Source organism: Bemisia tabaci, chromosome 1 (assembly GCF_918797505.1).
Source record: "Bemisia tabaci chromosome 1, PGI_BMITA_v3".
Lineage (NCBI taxonomy): Eukaryota > Metazoa > Arthropoda > Insecta > Hemiptera > Aleyrodidae > Bemisia > Bemisia tabaci.
In genome coordinates, this window is record NC_092793.1 from 38,186,912 (window position 1) to 38,210,536 (window position 23,625).

Genomic DNA, 23,625 nt, shown 5'->3' on the forward strand with positions numbered 1-23,625 from the left:
CAGTATGATATTAAGATTGTCGGTTAAAAGGTATACCGCGTCAGCATGAATATAGCACTGATACCTTCAATATATCAAACAACAGTATTGAGTCAATGCTGACGAGGTAAAAAAAAAATAATACGAAAAGAAATTAACACGAAAAAATGAAAAAGAAATATAGGAATTTTAAGAAAAAGAAGCCTAAGAAAACACGGTGTTAATCAAAGTTATGATGAAAGTCGAGCCGCGCAATGATGCTATGCATGCTATAACAGCCTTAACAGGCGTGATTTTAACCCGGAACCCCATCAGCTCCTTGTGGCTCAATGGCAGAATACTGGGCTAGGAATTCCGCGGTTCGAGTTCAAATCCACCTGAGGGCGTCCGGGTATTTTACGCTACTAAACGTCGCAGGACATCAAGTAAGTGGTTTATATTATTCAATACTTGTATACTTGTGTAATTCATGTTTCAAATGTAATACATGTGTAGTACTATGAAAATGACGGTCATCGTCTACTTGACAGAGTGCGCTGAGTGTACAGACGTGTCATTGTTAAGGTAGTAACGCATACATATTGTCGGTGTCCTGCAGTGTTCTGATGACCTTGTCATAACCCTGATTTCCTTATGAAATCAACCTTTTCGGCCAATACTGCAACAATATTTTGACAGCTCCAAATCAGTAACTAATAAATACTGGCATAGTCTTGATATAATATTAAATCAGGATACATCAGCATTTTATAAATACTGACACTACTGACGTGTCAGTACTATTGTAGTATTATATCAATATTCTGTGCTATGTGGGATCGTATTAGTGATGGTCGCTGATATCATCATGCCTTAAGTGTACGTAGTGTATTTAGACTTCAATAGAATCGACTTTCGATAAGAATGTTTACATATTAGTTACTATTGGCATTCCTCACATTCTTCAAATTCTTTAGAAGTGGTGCAAGCTTATGCTAGAAGAATGTTAACGGTATTTCACAGTATATTCACAGTAATTAGCATGAACAGCGAAATCTTTTAAACCAGTACCTTAACTTTCAATCAAGAACACTGCAATAATTTTATCCGAACAGTTTACGGACACGGCTTGACTTCAACTCGACATAGACATGATAGACATGAAAACTCGTTTATAACTTCACGCACAGATGAAAATCACGGAAAATTCGCACAGTAAGTTAACACAGTTATGATAGTTCCTTTTGATTTTAACTCGTCCTTTTAAAGTGTTAAAATTAGAGTAATGCAAATCAGTATTAACATTGCATAGTGTTTTCTACTCAGAGGTTATGTAGGTAATTGGTTCGCTAGAATGAAACAGTGATCTTCGGGTGTGAAATTATGTGTTCTGAAACTTTTCTTCTTAGGAATTTTGTCTGAAAATGGGCTCTAAACGAGATATTCGTGAAAAACCGAGCGCGGGCATGAGTTCTCCATTGCCTCTCTGCAGTCTATTCGAGTGCTTGGGACACACGCTCTCTCCCCTTCCCCGACCGCCCATCATGGGGCTCCGAGAGACTTGCTTCGCTCCGCCTGTACTAAACCGAGCCGGACGCACGGTCTGCGTGATTCAATGTCTTTGGAATTTTTAAAAGTTGTAAATGCCCTCCGTACCACAGGATGCACATAGCACGGTCTATACACGATTCAGTGTCTTGGGCCAAAATACATGTGATGAGACTGGATTTCATTAACCGACGTGTTTATATTGACATTTTCCTTGCATTGATAAAGACCATGGTGCTTCCACAAGATTTGCGCGCGGAAGAGTGGGCCATGTTGAATATTATTTAGCATCCTAGTGCGGAAGGGTTGGATGGAACGACTCTTCTTACGAAATGTTTACCTGTGCCGTCGTATCGTTTTTGAAGCGGGAAGCCAAAAAAAAACCCATATTCCGTACGCCGATCGCAAAGTTGGGAGTGTATTTCAGCCTCATCTCCAGATGCGCTCATCGTGATTTTTTAACTATTATTTCTATGGGAAACAACTCCTCTTTTTTCTCTAGCTGAAGTTTGTAACAGGCCCATCGATGAGACAGAACTGGACGCAGAACTTTCCGAGGTAGGTAGTTTAGAACTTGAAATAAAAAAAGCTATCTATGTTTTATCAAATAATAGAACTCTAACCGGATGTCAAATGTGACTGGCAGTTGGTGGGTATAGAGGATATTCTTACTTGGACAAGGTGAAAAACCCATGACTTCTGGTTCATTTGACAGAAGGATAAAGAACCTTATTTTAACAGGAATTTTTGCATTCATAGTGGCGCGATCATATGTTTCAGGTCATTAGCTGCAACAAAAACATTTGCACGCTTCAAATTACGGACACGACAGGGTCGCATCAGTTTCCGGCTATGCAGAGGCTATCCATATCAAAAGGTCACGCTTTCATCCTTGTGTACTCCGTCACATCTAGGCAATCTCTCAAAGAACTTAAACCTTATTGGGACGTAAGTATCATAAGTAACATTTTACTTGCCGATACTAATAATACGTGGGCCCTTAGACTACGACCCATGCCCGGTCATGGCCCAAATACAGGACCGGATATACCCACGGAAGAAAAAGTGTTAGGGGTTATCCCCTGAATTTGTGGTACTACCTGCCCAAAACTTTTTGGATGATGTGGACAAAACCAACTAATTGCGGTAGTACCGCCACAACTCAAGTTTGGGTAGTACTGCAACATTTGGGTTAGTGAACTAATTTATTGGGGCACTTCCAAAATTAGTTGAAAATGCCCATATCATCCGACGACCCCCACCTCTTTTTTACGGTGCCACAAAGCTACATATATAGGCTATAGTCGAAGGGCGCCCAACATTCTGAGCAGCGCCAATTTCTGTAACACACTAAAATGTTTGTATATTTGTTCGTATTTCGTCACTCCTCACTTTTCAACACCAGATTTGTTTTGGCGTCAACTGTTCGTAACTGGGCACCTCGGAGTCTTTTGAAATCCTGTTTTTTAAAGGTGAATTTGAACTATCCCCCCCCCCCCCTGCTAAAAATTTCCTTTTGGAATGGACACGGGATCCCATCTGCTCCCAAGGAAATGGCAAGAGATCACATGTGATCCTAGGGGAATGACACGATATCACATGTGCTCTCCAGAGAATGACACAAGATCGCTTGTGCTCCCCGACGAATGACACAAGATCACTTGTGCTCCCAGAAGAAATACAGGGGACTGGACAGGGGATCTCCTGTGCTCCCATGGGAGTCTGGGGATCCTCTGTCCCATCCTTTTAAGATTCAGTTGGCGGTCTTCTGGCTTCTCGGTTGTTTGTTTGTTTGTTGTTTTTTTAATTTTATTTACGTATTTTTTAATCTTTTTAATTTTATTTATTTCTTTATTTATTGAAATGTTGTTGTTGAAAATATATTACCTATTAAATGGAGACTTGCAGGAAAAAATATTCATGGAGCTACCTCCTGGTTTGGCATCATACGACTTGCGTCCCGCGGTCAAAAAAGGAACGACTTCCGTCCCGTGTCCAAAAATCTCGAAAACGACTTGCGTCCCGCGCTCAAATCCGAATTTGAGCTGCCACCGTGATTGGCAACACCGCGTATGTGGGTCAAAATACTATCAAGTCAAACTGGAAAATATACGATAAAATTACCTGAGATAAGATGAGGAAACACGCGTCAAAATTTCTTCATACTCATAAGCAGTGCACGTCATGAATTAAAAATTTTGCTTGTTTTACAAGCACGTCAAAAATTGAAATTGTACCTTTAAAAACGCCGGGGCACTACGAGGGTAAAAATTTAAAGGACGCTTCGCGCACATATTTTAGTCGATCCTCGCTCCCTAAATAAATTTGCATAAGAGCATTTAAATCTGCCTCTTTTTCCGTCTGCTTTTTCCCTTTTCTTCGATTAGTATTAATACTTTTTATTTTTATATAATTTTCGGACTAAATTTTTACTAAGACTAAAACAAAATCAAAAATATTAGGATGAGGAGCGTAAAACTGACCGTTAAAATGTCTATTGAATGCCTCGCAGGCATTAGTAGTCGCGTCAGAAGCACAAAACTTGCCCAGATCGATGGTGGGAACAAAGCATTTTCACGGATATACGTATCGAGCACATAATCACAGAATGCAACAATTCTCGGGTCTGATGGGCAATTTGCTATTAAGTCAAAGCAAGTGCAATATCATCTTCTGATAAGAGCTACCGAAATTCCGGACATTCCGGACAATTCCGGACCGAAAAGCACGGATTTGTTGTGGAGCTGCGGTAGCGACGTTGCCATATGATATGAATTAAAATCAAATCAATCCACTACGGGACGCAAGTCGTTTTCGAGATTTTTGGACACGGGACGGAAGTCGTTCCTTTTTTGACCGCGGGACGCAAGTCGTATGATGCCCCTGGTTTAAGGGTTAAGAATAAAGAGTACAAATTACAAAAATTCTTTAATGGGCTTAAACAGTCTAAAAGGACGATGAATCTAAAAGTTCATGAATTATTAATTGGTGCTAATTATAAGCGAAGCATATGGAACGGCTTCCGTAACCCTAAAAAAAAAAAAAAAAAAAAAAAAAAATCCGAAAAAAAGTATACATACAAGTATACAGCAAAAGAACGAGTTGCTCACCCGCTTGACAAAGCTCATCTTGAGTGCAGTCGGTTTCATCAAATTTCTCAGCAATACAAGAGACTTCGCCACATTTTTCCAACAGTTTAATAAATTTGCCTTTGCCCTTGCCACGAAATGCTGAAGTAGTATCACATCCACTGACGACATGGATAAACAGAATGCTCTTCTTCAAATTCACATTCGATGTTCGCAATTGATTTGAGCTAAAAATTTGGGCTGCATATTTGCCCTTACCTGGTTTGAGTAATAGGACGTCGCTTGATGCAGGCGTCAAAGCTATCATTAGAACAAGGAGGTCAATGTCTTCACCAACGATTAGAGTACCTATATTGAGAGAGTATGGCCACCGGTGTTACCACCTCTGATTGGCTCAGCCATCTTAGGCTGAATGGAGCCCTTAGGACCCAAAAATGGCGGACGCCATAAATTAATGTGATGCAAAATGACTCAAATTGTAGTTTTCTTTGCTTATCGTAACGAGAAATTTACCCAAATGCACTATTGCGATTCTTTACATATTTTTAAGGCTAATCGTGTGCAATTTTTGAGAAAAATTATCTTAGATGTAGTAAGGTTGGCAGCAAGTGCGGTTGGTGAAAACCGTCAAAAGTTGGCAATGACCCCCCTCCTATCCACAAAAACCAAAACAAAGCACCGCCATTTTTGGGTCCTAAAAGTCTCTCCATGGGGCCCAGTGGCCATACTCTCTCAATATAGGTACTCTACCAACGATAACAACTTGTTTCTTCGTTCCTCTCGGCAGACTGATAGCTTCATTTACGATGAGAGTATCCGCATCGTCCTCTGCTTGAGATACTTTAGCTTGACTCCCTGTAGTAAAGTGTTTCGATAGCATGCAAATCAAACGGGCCTCATGCTTTTCATTATAGATAGAAGCAAGTCCTGGGCCACGGATAGAGGAGTGTTCTCAAAAAAAATTAAGGCAGGACATTCCTTAAAGCTATAACGTCGTCACCTTTCAACCCTTTTTGTAGAATCTGTTGCGCTTTTTGTTCATATCCATCAAAAACAATTGAACCTTCAAGACCATCATGCTTTTCAACATATAGGTATTAATAAACAATTCCACCGCTTAAGGTAATAAACGAAGAAATGCTTGTCTTATTCCTATTTCTATATTTTGTATTAATTCATTTCCTTTGAAAAAAGAAGATTTGTTGTTTGACATTTAATTTGAATAAGAAAGCATAAAATAATAACATTATCTTCAAGCGCGACCGTTGACATTTATTAACTACTTATACAACATGCATGACCTAAAGGGAGAGGGGGGGGGGGTTTACGATGAAAGGAAATTAGCACATATTTAAATGGATAATATGACTTACCCTCGCGGTAAATCTACCAAAAAAGTGAAGCCGTTTCATCTTGGACCGCAACAATTCATGGCGCGGCCAAGCCGAGCCTCACCGCGTAGTAGCCGCCGTTGGTTCGGACCGCATAGCGCTCCGGGGGCGGACCCCCTAGTGAATTGATGATTTCCAGTCAGAAGGTCTACAGACATAATGTCTACTGCAAAAATGTCTACTTTTTATTGTCTACTACACAAATGTCTGCAGTTGGTATGTCTACCATTAAGAAGTTTATTAAAAAGAAAGTCTATTTGTTGAAAGTCTACCGTGTACGGTGACTATAAACGTGTAGACTGTGGATATAGTGTAGACATTATAAAGAATTATTAATTTAAAAAAGAAATTACCTAAAATGTCGTAAAGCCTGCCTCAGAGCTTTAAGCAGCTGGGTCGTCTGGGTTTTCGTCGTCTTGGTCGTTTCGATTTTCCGAGAACACCTTAAGGCAATGCCCGATTACATGCAAGTATCTGTCAACCATATTATCTCCTTTGTAGAAGGTATACCGAGCAACAATTCCTTCAAGTCTTCTCATATTCCTCCTGTACGATTTTTTAATCGGATGTCTGATTCTAATGTGGCCCGCTAGTAATTGCAAAATCAGAATTTTAGTAACGCGTATGAGGTATTACCAAGTCGCCAATTTTGCAGGGAAAATTCTGATTTATTATTTATAGGTTATGATTTTTCAGAATTTTGCGGGGAATTATCCATCACCGGACATCTAATTATGTAGACATTTATAACTGTTGACATGTAGTAAATAGACTTTCTTTTAAAAAAACTTTTTAATAGTAGACATACTAACTGTAGACATTTGTGTAGTAGACGAAAAAAAGTAGACATTTTTGCAGTAGACATTATGTCTGTAGACCTTGTGACTGACAACCGAATTGATAGGCATTTCTTTCATTCCGGTGAGCACACTTTTTGGCCTCAGACTCGCCGTTTTTAAGATAATTACAGACTTTGTTGAAAAAAACGTGATTTCTCGCATGATTTGACTTTCCTAGCCGCAGGAAACTACCGCCATATCTCACGAACCAGAAGTTGCAACTTGATAAATGTATGGTGTTTCTAATAGGAAATTTTATGATCTTTTTAAAAGGTTCAGTGACATTTTTCCGTAGGATCGATATTTTTCAAGGTATAAGCAAAAACCGGTCGCCGGCGGCGTATTTTGGCCCCCCGCCCCCCCTTTTTTCAAGATGGCGGCCTTAGCGGACGGCCGATTTTGGTAAACTTTTGATATGTTGCTCTGGTAGCCTAATGCAACATGTTTCCGCAAAAAAACCTTCTATTTATAGATTTTCCCAGATGACCCTTATTTAGAGCTAAATTGACTGGACTATTAGATGTAGTAAGGTTGGCAGCAAGTGCGGTTGGTGATAACCGTCAAAAGTTGGCAATGACCCCCCCCCCCCCCATCCACAAAAACCAAAACAAAGCACCGCCATTTTCGGGTCCTAAGTCTCTCCATGGGGCCCAGTAGTGGCCATACTCTCTCAATATAGGTACTCTATTGCTGGGGGACTCCAGCGGCCGATGCCCGTTGATTCTACGGACTGATGAGTGTTGAAGACGGATGCGCGGCAACCCGGGCATATTCAAATATTTCCCGCGCAATTCCAACTGAACCTGCTCCTACCTCCTTAAACACCCCTTCAATTAAAGCCAGGGTTGTAGTTCTGGCCACATATACCGTTTTGGATTTTCGAATTTCCAAAATCTCACCGAAAATTCAGGTTTTCCGTCGAAAAATACCGCTCGATACCCAATTTTCGACGTAATCGGAGTAAATCAAGCCAAGATAGTGCTTTAGGCAACATCCGCCATTTTGTATTTTCGAATTTCCAAAAAAAATCCCTCGAGAGCTTCCGAACCCAGGATGGTTAAACGCGCGTTATGCGAAGAACTTTCTAAACACCCTGTATTTTCTGCGTGTAGGGGGAAGAGGATCAAGGGGTCACAGTTGGATCCTTAATTGCATGGACTTTGTATAATCGAGACGCGTAGACCCGTTACCTACTTCAGAAAAGTGCGGATGCAGCTTACCTATTCAGGGAACATCCGTATTTAATTGCGCGAGAGCGGGAGTAGGGAGGGAGGAAGGGCAAGGAAAAGTTGTTTATCCCTTTTATAAATTCGAATTTGAGTTCGAGTTACCGCTTAGCGGGATTCAGTGGGATCCCGTTATTGCTCGAGGAAAGGAACGGGTGCGACAAACCCTTGACTTGTGCACCACTCTGTATATTTAAATGAAACTCTTGGGCTATTTGAAATAAAGGAGGACCGCAGATCGGAACTCCGCCTTTAATTGAAGGGGTGCTTAAGGAGGTAGGAGCAGGTTCAGTTGGAATTGCGCGGGAAATATTTGAATATGCCCGGCTTGCCGCGCATCGGTCTTCAACACTCATCAGTCCGTAGAATCAACGGGCATCGGCCGCTGGAGTCCCCCAGCAACACCAGCCGTTATTCGACCTAGTCCTAAGATATTTTTTTTTTTTTCTTTCCTTTCCGAAAAAAATATGTTTTTTTTTTTCAAGAAAAAAAAAAACATGTATACTTTTTTTTTCGGATTTTTTTTTTTTAGGGTTACGGAAGCCGTTCCATAAAAGATGAAGATGGCAAACTTATCATAGTTGCTGTATTTGTCGATGATTTTTGCATTTTTAGCGAAAGTTTTTCTGAGAAAAATCGACTAGTTAAACTTTCTGCAAATTAATTTTGATATAAGACTTTTAGGTGAAGTTATAAAAAAATCTGAATTCCCCCCCCCCCCCCCAAACTTTTGAAAAGAGGTCAAGGGAACTCTGAGACTACGAATTTCGGATTCCTTGATGTCAGTTCACTAGCATACCACCTTTTTCCGCAGGACGTACGTCAGTTTTGCAATCAATTAGCAATTTGTGGAGGGGACACCCGGCCTTCTCTTCAGGGGAATATTTTTGGGCATTGAGTGGATCAAATTAAACTCTTTTCAATTTGGATGCCATCAATTTGTAATTCGAAAGGGAACTCCGAATTTTGAAATTGTGCCCTCTCCTCCCCCGTTTACTCCTTACGGGTAGCTAGGGGGCTTGGAGACCATGAAAATTGGATTCCTTGGGGTTGATTACCTGAGGTTCCGGGCGGCCTAAGAGCTTAACATTTTTGAAAATAAAAAAATTCACAAAAATGTAAGTGAGGCGTGTCTGAAGACTCAGAGTACCGAGCGCAATTGCACAAGTAAGGTTACAAATGATTCCCGAAGTAGACTGCCACGAGGCTCTTAAGGTCTCAAAATTTTGGAAAATCGCAGCTAAACCTAGTACAGAATGAGTTTGACATGTCTACATATGCAGCGCATCAAAAACCTTTACTTAGCCCAAGAGGTCACTAGAAATTTTGATCTCAACTGCCCTTAATCGGGGGTAGGGCAGGCATAAGAGCTCCAAATTGTTGAAAATTGAAAAATAAACTAGGCGACGTTTGTGATCGATGCATGTTAAATCACTCATATTATCGAGCGCGGTTGTATAGCTCAAGCGGTTATACATAATTTTGAAACGTAATGCCTCCAAGTGGCTGAAGTGCCCAAAATTTTGGGACTACTTAGAAAAGGGATGATCAGTTGTTACATGTCCAACAAGCTCATCAAGCAATATAGCAAAATTGTTCCATCTAGAAAGTAGACATTTTCTTGATGAGCGCCACCTAGAAAGTAGATGACAATGCTACTTCCCTAGTGGCACATCTTGTAATATAATTCGTAAAAAAAAATTAAAACTGGTAAATTTTACGAGTACAAAAGATGTACGTAAAAGAACTCGCAAAAATCAGAGTCTGAGAACTTTACCGTAAAAAATTTGTAATCAAAGACATAAAAAAAAATTGGGGTTTTGAACTGAAATCTTTACGTAAAAAATTCGCGATTTTTCACATATAGAAAATCAGGAGAAAAATTCAGAAAAAAATTAAATATGTAAAAAATCATGGATTTTGCACGTAAAAGAAGGTCAGAAAGAAATTCAAAAAACAAATTTTTTTTCGTTTTGAAAGTACGATTTTTACATTCAAAACTGTCGTCAATGAATTTTTTTCTGACTTTTTGACGTAAAAAATCTCTAGTTTTCTTTTTTACCTTTTCAAGCATCTACTTTTTATGTAAAAGTTTTGGGAAGACCCAAAAAATTGGGGGAGAATGTCTGAACGGAAAAATTGCCAAATTGACCGAACAGGAAATACCTTTGTAGTTTTTATGACAAGGAAATGAAGCAAAATATTCTAATGTCTCCGAAATATTTTTTGTAAAAAAAAGTATAGCCCAAAAACTGGATACAAAAACACATTGTTCTAAACGAATGAACCAGCGTTTTTAAAAGTTCGAGAAGATTTTAATAACTTTTCCTCATTAAAATAGTTAAGACATTCTTATAAAAAGTTGATGCATGTTAATAATATTTAAGAAAAGAAAAAGAAAAAAAGGGGGACATATTATTAAAATGTACGAGGGCTGTCCCAAAAGAAACCGGACTTTTGTCATAGAAGGCGAACCGAGCTTCGTAATGAAGTTTTCTTGGGCTTGTTTCAAAGCTGATAAGCTACTGGACTACTGGAGATGCTTGTTTTTACAGAATGCAAAAATTCGTCTTGGTAAGGAAACTACACGCTTTGGAATAAAGGAAAGTCAAACTCTAGTTACAATTTTTGTCTTTATTTCAAGAAAAATTTAGATACAACTTTTTTTAAAAAAAAAAAAAAAAAAAAAAAAAACAGGTTTTAAGTTGAAAAACTTCGCTGCTCTCTTATTCAAATGCTTAAAAATAAGGAAATTAATATTTTAAGCAGCTTACCAAGTCATCACCTATCCCCTTCAAAATACTCGCCAGCTTTGTCGATGCATATTTGCCATCGTTTCTTCAATTGGGAGAAACACTGTTGGAAATCCTCAGGTTTGAATGATCGCAATTCTTTTTAGGTGTTCTCTTGAATTTACCGAAAGGAGAAACTGCCAATCGCGAATATAACAATGGTGTTCTGAGACGATTACGCGAAAATGTCCGCAGAAAAAGGTCCGAGCTTAGGGGAGAGAATTCCTGGTTTCTGCATCACGATAATGCCCCTTACCTGCCCATGCATCCCTCCAAACTCGCGAATTTTGTGCAAATAATGCCATGAGTGTCCTCCCTCATCCCCCTTATTCACCTGACCTGGTTCCGTGTGATTTTTTCTTATTTCCACGACTTAAATCTACCCTGAAAGGTCGACGTTTTCAAACCATTCCGAAAATTCAAGAGAACACCTTGAAGGAATTGCGATCATTCAAAACTGAGGATTTCCAACAGTGTTCCTCCCAATTGTGGAAACGGTGGCAAAAATGCATCGACAAAGCTGTCGAGTATTTTGAAGAAGATAGGTGATGACTTGGTAAGTTGCTTAAAATGTTAATTTCCTTATTTTTAAGCATTTGAATAAGAGAGCAGCGAAGTTTTTCAACTTAAAACCTGTTTTTTTTTTTTTTTTTTAAAGTTGTATCTAAATTTTTCTTGAAATAAAGACAAAAATTGTAACTAGAGTTTGACTTTCCTTTATTCCAAAGCGTGTAGTTTCCTTACCAAGACGAATTTTTGCATTCTGTAAAAACAAGCATCTCCAGTAGCTTATCAGCTTTCAAACAAGCCCAAGAAAACTTCATTACAACGCTCGGTTCGCCTTCTATGACAAAAGTCCGGTTTCTTTGCTCATGCTCAGAGAGTTTATTTCTAGCGGCAGCCGAATGGTACTCACTCTCTGTGCAGCCACCTAGTCCCGTGGCCTTACCTGCTCCTCAATTCGCACACATCTAAGCTGAGCACATTTCGTTGCGCCTGCGGCCGGCCGTAAGCGGCGCGTCCTGAAATTAACTTGCTCAGGCACTGGACCTGAGCGTTCATTTGAGCAAGTTTCAATAAACTCAGGGTCCCTGCTTCTGGGACAGCCCTCGTACACACTTTTTTTCACATATTCATGAACAACAAAGGTACTTTTGAAAGTAGGTATACTATCTTTAAAGTATCCATGATAAATATTAGTTTTTGCCCTTATCCAGTTTTTCCAAATTCAAAAAATATTCAGCAATTCGTTCTCATGCATATTCAACAATAAAAATATTCACTTACCTATACAGCGCAAATTCGCCCCTCTCATACAGAGGCCTCGTTTGCTCAGTAGGTAGCTCATTCGATTCCTGATAGGCAGGTCCCAGGTTCAATTCCCGAAAGGTAGATAAAAATTTGAAAGTTGATCTCAAGGAGAATTAATTGACGACAGATCCAGATAGGTAACAAGTCTATTTTTTTCAATATGATTTATCATTTTTGAGGGTGCTCGAGAACTTGGTGGCCCTAAGAAGGACCGTTTTAGAGAGAGAAGAGCTGGAGCAGGTCTGAGCGGTGCTGGAACAAGCTGGTGTTGGGCAGAGCCGTGGTGTGTGGCCGCGAGACAGTGTCAACGTGCGGTGAAGCTCTGAGCTGGAAGTCGGCAGCTATATAGCGCCGTGGTTGGCCTGATTGGCCGAGGAAAGTGGCGGGAAAGCTCGGTGAGCTTGTGTCGCCACAGCAGCCCCCTGGGAAGTGACGGAGTCACGTCTTTGGTCAAAGAGCTAAGACTAGAGAATGGGCTGAAACCAAGTGAGAGAAACATTGGCTGGATAGAAAAATCACTTCTCCACAAGTGTGGAGGGTGGAAAGCGGAATTGGACGCGTCGTCCAGAGCGTGCTGGATTCTTCGTTCGCTGGTTTGGGTGTCTTAACTACAAGTCTGTGCGTCTTAACTTCTGCTTTGCTGGGCGGGGCGGGTTGAACTTGCGGTGTCGCCGGGCCTGGAAGTGCTTGCGGGACTAGAGTCTTGACGGCAAGGAGTTGTTAGTTGGCCATGAGATAAACCGGTTTGACCCTGTCTATGGAGACGCGTGATTCCTTGCCCTTAATCATCAGAGTGACCGTTTTATCGTCATGGCGGATGACAGGGTGTGGTCCTGAGAAAGGAGGTTGGAGAGAACGCCGCACCGTGTTATCTCTAAGGAAGACCTGGTCGCAAGTTGCGAGGTCTTTGAAGATGAAGGTGTTGGGCTGACAATGGCGTGACGCAGGAGTGGGTCGAAGAGTGGCCATTTGTTTGCGAAGTCGGTTGATAAAACGTCAGAAAAGTCAGTCAACAAAAGAAAAGAGATAGAAGAGACAGAAAAGTCAACAAAAAAAGTCAGAAGGTTCTTCTTGGTCACTAGCGGTGCTAGAAGCTAGGAGTTTGCCGGGCAGTCGGAGTGGTTCTCCGAAGAGTAACTCGGCTGGTGAGGCTTTGATGGCCTCTTTGAAACTGGAACGGATTCCAAGGAGCATTATTGATAGAGCTTCCACCCAAGTTGTATCAGGGCACATAAGTGCTGCTTTCAAGTGCCGGTGTAAGCGTTCGATCATGCCGTTGGAGATGGGATGATACGCTGTTCTTCTCGGCCTTTCTGTACCCAAAGTTTTGCCAATTGAGCGGTAGAGTTGTGACTCAGATTGGCGACCTTGGTCGGTTGTCATGCGGACAGGTGAGCCAAATCGGGAGATCCAGCAGTTGAGGAGTCCATCAGCAACTTCGTCAGCGGTGATGCCTTGGAGGGGACAATCTTCTGGCCAGCGAGTGAAGCGGTCTACTGCAGTGAGGCAGTAACGGTAACCTTTTGAGTAAGGCAGAGGGCCGATTAGGTCTATGTGCACTTGTTGGAAGCGATTTGAAACAGGTGGAAAAGTCCAAAAGGGGCTTGAACATGGCGTGAGACTTTGGCACGTTGGCAGGCTGCGCAGGATCGGGCCCAGGTGCGGCAATCTTTCCGCGCGTTAGGCCAGATAAAACGAGAAGACACAAGTTGTGCTGTAGCCTTGATGCCAGGATGACTGAGTCCGTGAATCGAGTCAAATATTTGGCGCCGGAGTCTAGAGGGCACGTAAGGGCGTGCCTTGGGTGTGCTTGTATCACAGTACAGTTGTATATCTGAGCCAGGGTTGGGAATCAGTTACAACTTGAGTGACTGCTGGTCCTTTGAAGGCTTCAAGAGTTCTGCGAGTTCGGAGTCGTCTTTTTGGTCCTTAGCGAGAGTGTGGGAGTCCATTGTGTTTGGAAGAGAGACGGCTTCAACTCGTGAGAAAGCATCAGCGACAACGTTTGCTGATCCAGGGATGTATTGGATATCCGTGGTAAATTACGAGATGAACGAGAGTTGGTTCATCTGAACAGGTGGAAGCTTCTCCTTCTTCTGCGTGAAAGCGTGGGTTAGCGGTTTGTGATCTGCGAACACGGTGAAATGCTGTGCTTCAAGTGCATGCAGGGCGGAAATGTTGGATAGCTTCATAGATCCCAAGTAGCTCTCTGTGAGGCGTGGGCCATTCTCGCTGTTTTGGCGTGAGTTTCTTGGAGAAGAAACCGAGGGGTTGCCAAACATCACCAAATTTTTGCTGCAGGCAACCACCGACGCTCTGTTTCGAGGCATCGGTGAAGAGCCCGATGCTGAGCGAGCGGAGCGTCCGATACATAGGGTGAGCTAGGAGAGTGGCAGAGCTAGATTCCTGCATTCGAAAATCCTGTGAGGTCTCTCGCAAAAATTACACTTTATTTCTGATTTGGGGTTTGGATCCCTTTACTGTCCACATTCGAAATCACTCGTGAAGACAATCTATGCTTATCTCTTGTATCTCTCTTTTCAATCTTGCCTGAAGAAACGCCTCTGAGTGGACTTTTACGCCTTTGACTCCCTGGTTTCTAGTAATGCGTATTTACTGCTTGACACAACTGACTTTGCATTACCAGAAAGTCTAATAGTTTTCGCCATTCAGATTGTTTACGCGACTTATAGTGTTTCTCCCACACTTCCAACAAAGGCTCATCAAACTTTGACAAAATCAAATAACTCGGAAATGGCTCTGTTTCCATGGGTGTCCAGAGTTTTCAAAACATTGATGGCCTGTGAAAAGTTAAAAGACAAAAGTTTCAGAGACTTGAAGTCTGACGAATCAAGTCTTGGAAGTTCAGCCACCTTTTGAACAATTTCAAATACTTACTCTTAATTTTTCATTTTCATAATGACTTTTCAATGTTTCTAAAGCAATTGGATAGTTTTTTGCTGTAAATTTCAAAGTTTCAATTAGTTTTCCTGCCTCACCCTAACTTTATTCGCGGAGGCATCGGTGAAGGCCTGATGGACTTTCGGAGTTTCAGATCTGTCGCTACTCTCCCTATACAGGTACTCTATCCGAAATCGCAGTCGTGACGAGGGTCAAGATGTTTTACCTCCTGCACTGCCCTCGAATACCGATCTAACACTGGTAAAATTGCTCGATACCTGACTTCCAATTCGACAATGTTAGGATCAGGACAAATCTAGTAAAACCATCAAGTTGATCTTGTATTGATGAGCAGGTGACTTCCAACGCTTGCAGTCTCAAAGAATCGTCGTCCATCTTTGAACACAACACTCGATTTCAAACTGAAATAAATCAATATTTTCAATAATGTTTGCCAATCATTGCTAACGTAAACTCATGGATTCAAAGAATCCGATCTCTATGGTGTCATTAGAGACAACCCAGAAAACCACACTGCCTTTCATCCTCAGGTGGCATGAATATCTTCATAACAAAGTATGAGCACGTCATTTCACTGATGCAACCCTTTTCGTGCTCAGGGGGGTAAGTAACCCTGATACCATTGGATCCACCGATCCGAACAGGAGTTAGTCCTCGTTCACCCATTGGATACACCGATCCGAACAGGAGCAACATCCTCGTTCATAGAATACACATCCATACCACAGTGCTAATGTAGGTACATCACACATGTGGATACACATTCATACCACCCCTAGTAGGACAACTCCCCTATACTCATAATATACATATATACATACACATATGATACAGATATTTAGAGAATGCGCAACTTAATTTTGGCGCGCGGGCAAAATTTTGATGAGTGCCCCATTATCATTTTAAGAATAATTTCGGTAATGCTTCTTGTTCACTAACGCGAACAGAGCCTAGCCTGCAGTCGCTGAAAGGATTCGTCAGACCGCAAGCTGTGTTGCTTAAGCAACCCCGGTATTTCAGTTATAATTATAACTGAAATATACTGCTACGGCTCTCTCTTATCTTCCTGCTCTCATTACCTGAATGTGATAACGATTTGATGACATATTACCATGAATTAGCTTAAGAAGAACACCATGTACGCACTTATGCAATAATAACCAAAGCGGACTTGTTGAAAGTCACGGGAAAAATGTAATTAGCGCCTTGTGTATTAAATAGTGGTGGTCGGAGATATGAAGGACGCGGAGGCAGTATAATAGTTGTATATGTAAGAGGAGACGAGTAGGAAGATTTCAATTGCTCAATCGGGGAACATGACTGGTAGTTTTAAATCCCCCCTCCCCATTATATTACCTTCTATGTTCTAGCATTGCATTGGATCGGTCGAATCTCTCTGACAGGTTATGCCAACGATTGCCCCCAACAAAATTGATATAAAACGCTGAGTCCTGCGACCCTAAGTTTTAGTCGTCGCTATCAGTGTTTTTTTTTTTTTCAAAGAATATACCTACATTTTTTTACATTGGACAGTCGCAAATTCTTCCCCATATAAATTAAAATGTTCACAGATAGGTACTCTCACTAAAATGGAGCACGATGGCATTAGAAGTAAGCGTGCTGATAATATTTCTCAAGGTGTTTCGACGGTTGCCATTTTTTGTGTCAGAGCAACGTGCGATATATCGCATCAATTCGTTCCATAATTTCAGCTACTTGTCATTTTATTCGAACTTTGAGATCGCACTTCTGTTGTCATGAGATTGAATAATTCATGTACCAAAATTCGACAAAGAAATTCGACGTAATAAGGCATGGTTGGAGAAATATCGCATTCGATCCTGATATCGAAACTGCACTCGAATGAAATATTTTTCCTCTGAAAAAACCACGCCTTTATTACGTTGAATTTCTTTGTCATATTTTGGTACATGAATTCTTTAGTCTCATGACAATAGAAGTGCGATCTCAAAATTCGAGAAAAATGACAAGTAGCTGAAATTATGGAACGAATTGATGCGGTGTATCGCACGTCACTCTTACAAAAAAAATGGCAACCGTCGAATCACCTTAAAGACGATGCCTTCTCAATGCTCTTTTTAGGACCATTAAAAAATACGTAAATGACGGCAAATAAGTTGGTTTTCATGTCTTTTTATTGTCATGGGAACGGAGTTCCCCATGATATTACAATCGTTCCGTTGCTTTCGCTATGGGATTCCCTATACCTCTGCGACCTTGAGCGTTTCGCCCAGTCTCCGATTTTTGGTTGATTTTCCGATGTATCAAAAACCGTTGTATTTTTTAGCCAATCATGTCTCTACGTCAAGTTGTGTTGATTTCTAAAATTCGCTTTCAGCGAGTTTTTTTCCACCTTGAGATGTCGTGTCTGACTGGTAAATCTGCGCAGAACCACGAAGTTCCGTTTTTAGGCAAATTCTTTTTTTTGGGAGGTTTTCATTGGCTAATTTTCGCCATCAGTTTTCTGTTCGTTGGTGCAAAAGATCGCCTACCTCGTTACTCTTGAGAAGCCGCCATTATCCCACCTCAAATTTTAAACATAGATATAAAGAAATAATAACCATCGTACAAGGCGGAAAATTGTTCTGGAGGACCCGTTACGGATATATGAGCCAAAATCAGAACTCGATTGATGGATTTAATCCATGAATACAGAAATATTGCCTCAGTTTACTGCCGCGATAGCATATGCAAGCTGAGATGAACCTTGTGACACATGAAAGCATAGGCAAACAATGTCTCACAGAGAAATGCGCTTAATCCGCTGTCTCTTAACAGCAGTGGCCGGATGTCAAGGTCGTCTTTTGTGAAGCCCCGCTCAGCGTCCGAGATCACTTAACTGTTATCTTTTCTCCAATCGTGAATGAGCGTCGAGATAGCTCGGTTGTTTGAGACGCCAAGTCAGCCCATTATATATATCCTTTTTGTTGCGAGCGGGGGTTCGAATCTCGTAGACGACAGTTAATTTTTACTGGTTGTATTGAATGTTTTAGACCAATCATCTAACAATAATTAATACTTGGCAACTTAGGAAGCACATAGGTCCCTTATGATGCGTATTCGGGCATATGTGTAGAGTAAAAATATCATACGTAGGGTGTCCCAAAAGTACCGGGACTGGTTCTGTAACTTCAAAAGTAAGATAGATACAGACATGATTTTGGTCTCATTTTGAAGATCAACTCAACACCTATTGATTAAAGCCAAGATCAGCTCAATCGAATAAAAATTGACCGAGTTATGACAATTTGAAATTAGTGAGGAAAGTTTACCCCTACGGTTTTTAGGAAGATTTTTCGCTTACCAGGATTCAAAAAGTTAGTATTCGTATCCACTTTCCTCCGAATCTTCCATAACTTCCTTTTGCTTTTCAAAGTACCGTCCATCAAACCGGATGCACTTTTTCATGCGCTCTTGCCACTTATCCAACATTGTTTTCCTGAATTCTTCCTCTGGGATGGAGTTGAAGAAGTTTTGAATTGCATTCTGGATTTTTGTCTTCGATACGAATCTTCGTCCGCGAGGCTCCTTTTTAAGCGTAGGAAACATCCAAAAATCACATGGAGCCAAGTCAGGGCTATAAGGGGGATGAGGGATTGTTTCAACTCCATTTTTACTCATAAATTCACGTGTTAAGCTCGATGTGTGAGGTCGCGCATTGTCTTGATGGAGTATCCACGAAGCTTTCAAGTCCGACCGTTTCCGGGAAATGTGCATTCTCAACTCCTTTAGTACTTTGCAATAATACGCACTGTCAACTGTTGTGTTTGATGGTACAAAATGTTGATAAATGACACCTCGAAAATAAAAAAACACATTAAGCATCACTTTATCGGCCGACTTTTCGATTTACGGCGATGAAGAATCTTCCTTAAAAATTAAAAACCGTAGGCGTAAACTTTCCTCGCTGATTTCAAATTGCCATAACTCGGTCAATTTTTATCCGATTGAGCTGATCTTGGTTTTAATCGATGGGCATTGAGTTGATCTTTAAAATGAGATCAAGATCATGTCTGTATCTATCTTACTTTCGAAGTTACAGAACAAGTCCCGGTGCTTTTGGGACACCTTATGTATACTTTACGCCGAAAAAGCGAACCTGAAACTTAAATGCGTTAACTTCCGAAAACCATATATAATCCAACGAAAATAAATAATTGGTACATAACAGCTTTCTTGTATGCAAAGAAAATAATTAAAAATGTTAAAAAAGAGATGTCAACACAAAATTACATAGCCCCTTCAATTCAGAAGATACTACAAACGAACTGTACCTTAACATTTTCATATCCCAGAAGCTAACGTTCCCATGACGAATATTGCTATCGCTAGCGATTGCAAAATCCGCAACTTGTTTTCAATTGAAATTTTTTTTCCTTTCAAAATAATGAGTTGAAAAAAACTTATTTCGCTAGTTTGAACAATCGACTAAACACAGTGCGGTCGCCGTACAGTAGATCGAGTCAAGAGGAGAGATCGAACACAATTTGGAAACTTCAAACGCTTATAACTCCGTTTATACAAGACTTTGAGGCTCTAAAAGTGGTTCCACTATAGTTTCCTCGTGAACTCCTCTTCTAGAAACACTCCTTTAGATTTAAAATGTGACGAAATAACCATCAAAATTTGCAGTTTTGGTCAAAAATTTCATGTCCGATCTCCCTAATTGACTGGATCCACTGTGCGCCGCGCCGCAAAACGCATGTTAGCGCTGACGTAGTTTGGTTCGATTGGTCCAATTCGATCAGTGGATTCTAGTAGGTAGAGGAACGATTATTCAGCAATAGGATGGTAGCGAAGAGTTCATTCCACGGGGAAAAGAGGCGTGACTCCAGTGCCTAACGTCGAATGAGCTTGCTCGCTGCGAGATTCCGTAGCCATACAGCGAGTTGAGCAAACGTGGTTTGGTCTGATTGGTCTGATGTGATTAGAGAATGGGAATAAGGGAAGGGTTGTCGAGTAATAGAGTGGTAAGGAAGAAATCGATGCGCGGGGGAAAGAGGCGGGACTCCAGTAACGTCGAATGAGCTTTCTCGCTTGTGCATACCACACACGCCCGCTAGGGTACGACTTGTGTGGGGAAAGTCTGAAATGTTGTAACGACACGTCTTCAATCCGTTCCATTTCATGAAATAAAATATAAAAAAAAATTTTCAGCTCAAAATTCGAAAATGTAGAGGTCGCTCAAAGGCCTCTTATGAAGTTCCTTTTCGATTTTGGAAGTTTCGTAAAATTTCTTCGGTATTGACCAGCGGCGTAACCAGAAATCTTCGCGCGCCCCGCCGATCTGAGGCTGCGCCCTTTCATATCAGAAGTTTTGAGCGGCGCACCCCCTCCCCCTGCCCGTCTAATCCTTCAGATCTAATTAAATAGGGAAAAATCAAGGTATCGCTATGAGAATAGAAAGAAAAGTGAAGAGGAAATTCAAGTCCCAAAAAAGTATGAAAAAATGTGAGACATGAATGTTTGCATGATCTTTTTTTATGTTAAGTACTTGTTCTCCTTGCTTTTTTTCATTCTTCGTCTTTTCTGCCTCTCTCTCTCTCTCTCTCTCTCCCTTCCTCTCTTCCTTCCTTCTTTTCTTACTTTTTCTTTTTCTCCTTCTTTTTATCCCATTTTCTTTTCCCAAAATTTTGCGCCCCTCGCAACGCTGCCCCCCCCCACCCGCCCGGCGGTGACGGCAGGTATGGTAGTTACGCCACTGGTATTGACGAATCTTCAGGACATTAAAGATGAGGGAATTTTAGCATTTTTTCCATCAGTCATGGTATATTTAACTCCAATTTGACAAAGAGCTTGATGCAAAAACGGCTTTTTTCGCCCCCCCCCCTCTGGAATTTCTTCATACTTTGTCTTTTGATTACTCATACTAGTGCGCTTCTTTTCCCAAATTTTCAGACCCCCAAAAAATTTTGGGGGTCTGAAAGGAGGGGTGGAAGTCAAAACCTGTGAACATCCATATCTCTTGAACGAAGAAAGATATAGAGGTCCGATTTGGACGAAAAATCGTCTAAAATTGCATACTTTCAGATTCTAAAGGTCTGAATCCCGATATCACATTTTTAAGTCAACATATATGCTTTTTTCCAGTTTTTGGGTCTAGAAAATTTCTTTTAAACGAAAAATTTACAAAGATCTCAATTTTTTATTTGAACCAAACCCAGTTTTTTAAATTGTTCGTTTTTTTCCGCATCCAACGAGTGGTTATTAAAGCTGGTGAACCAAACGGTTCCGGAGTTCTGATCGATTGAAGTTTCCGCTCAACGCGCGCCGACCGAATTTCGCGCGCAAAAAACTCGGATTTGACTGTTATTAAATCAAATTGAATGTTCAAACTGAGCAAAATGCATTATTAGGGACTCTTGAGGGTCCCTGAGTTCAGAAATTACAGAAACTTCCAAAAAATTCACGTTTTTAAAATTACAGCTCCGTAGCGCTATTTTAGAGGCCCACTGAGCATTTTGCTCAGTTTGAAAATTCAATCTGATTTAATAACAGTCAAATCCGAGTTTTTTGCGCGCGAAATTCGGTCGGCGCGCGTTGAGCGGAAACTTCAATCGATCAGAACTCCGGAACCGTTTGGTTCACCAGCTTTAATAACCACTCGTTGGATGCGGAAAAAAACGAACAATTTAAAAAACTGGGTTTGGTTCCAATAAAAAATTGAGATCTTTGTAAATTTTTCGTTTAAAAGAAATTTTCTAGACCCAAAAACTGGAAAAAAGCACATGTGTTGACTTAAAAATGTGATATCGGGATTCAGACCTTTAGAATCTGAAAGTATGCAATTTTAGACGATTTTTCGTCCAAATCGGACCTCTATATCTTTCTTCGTTCAAGAGATATGGATGTTCACAGGTTTTGACTTCCACCCCTCCTTTCAGACCCCCAAAATTTTTTGGGGGTCTGAAAATTTGGGAAAAGAAGCGCACTAGTATGAGTAATCAAAGGACAAAGTATGAAGAAATTCCAGAGGGGGGAGGGCGAAAAAACCCGTTTTTGCATCAAGCTCTTTCCACACTCTATGATCCCTCGGGCTACAAAAATGACCTGCGTAGGAACCCGCAAAAACCGTCTTGTCGTGCGCTCTTATAGCCGGAGTTATGAGTCACGGCGCATGTTGGGTCTATAGAGCTAGAGCCCGATCTAGGCTACATTAATCAGAGTATCAGATGTTTACAGGTGTTTTTTGGGTCGCTGAGCACCCAATTTAAAGTCAATTTTACTTTATTATTATCTTTAGTCTTTGTAAAGAGCTTGATGCAAAAACGGCTCTTTTCGCCCCCCCCCCCCTCTGGAATTTCTTCAGACTTTGTCTTTTGATTACGACTCTTCAGTCTTTTTGAGACGAGAAAATCGATTCTGGCATTAGTTTTCCAGAAATGTCAGTCCTTTTCAAAATGGCGGCGGTTAAAATGGCGGCTTAGAGCGGGAAGTGGATATTTAAGCTGCTTATCGTAGGATTTGTATGAGACTTGGTATGCTTCTAATCATTGAACCAGATCTGGGGACGTTTATTAGTGCTAAATTAGCCACCGTCCCCACGCGAGCGTCCGTGGCGGAGTGGCAGCGACACTCGGGCGATTACCGAAATTCAGCAACGTCGGGCGGAGTTAGTACTTCGATGGGTGACCGCTTGGGAACTCGGGCGCAGCGCGGCTTAATTCTGGCGAACATTGAGTGTCGGGTTCTCTCAGCGTTACTTCTCTGGTAACTGCGATGAAAAGTAAGCCTGAGAACGTGCAGCGCGCCTAAATTTAAGCATTTTGGCATTATGGAATTCTTTTTTTCAGTGTGTGATATTATATTGGTAACATTTTGATATCATGGCGATAACATGTTGATATCATATATGATAACAGGTGCCATTCACCCTTTTGCTGCCATGTTGGGCCAGACGAACTTGTTACCAACATGGTCATTTTTAGCAAGGTACTTGTTTATCAGGTTTCATTTTCATCTTACAGTCGGTATATACGGCCTTAGTAGAGTAAAAATGTGCGGAGTGTGCCTAAATAAATCACCGAAATTTTTTTAGTGTACGTTGTCGCAACTTTTTAACAACGTTGCGACAACGTTATCTTGAAACGTTGCGACAACATTTCCTCAAAACGTTGTGCTCCGCGGACAAAAGTAACGTCTTCCTAACGTTGTGACAACGTTAGCCAGGAACGCCACACTGAAAAAAATGAGTCCGGCGTTGGAACCGAGTCAGTCCGGGATCATCATTCCCGTAAAAGTCGTACCTTATCGCCGAAAAACTCGGGAACTTCATCCGAGCTTCACGGGGTGTGAGGCCGAGTCGAGCCCGGACCAAATTACCATAACGTCCGGGCCATCCGATCCCGGGCGGCCCGGGAGCTTCCGCCGGGCTAGTCGGGGACAGACTCCGAGGAGCCCGGGAACCTGGGTTTTTCCATCTGGCCTCGGCCCGCACCAATAACGGCTTGACAGGTATAACACGATCCTCCTAGGGGATGCACACGTGTTGGAACGGGGAAGTATGTTTTGGGCGAGAGGCAATAAAA

General features: G+C 41.3%; 1 protein-coding gene across 3 annotated transcripts in view; it reads left to right on the forward strand.

The window, feature by feature from the left end:
- LOC109042783 (GTP-binding protein Di-Ras2) overlaps window positions 1-23,625 on the forward strand; it is a 504,879-nt gene that overhangs the window by 458,563 nt on the left and 22,691 nt on the right. For all 3 annotated transcript variants that reach the window (XM_072300625.1, XM_072300626.1, XM_072300629.1), the window contains one exon: window positions 2,287-2,454. In XM_072300625.1, the coding sequence (XP_072156726.1) occupies window positions 2,287-2,454 (168 nt within the window). The remainder of the gene's footprint in view (window positions 1-2,286; window positions 2,455-23,625) is intronic.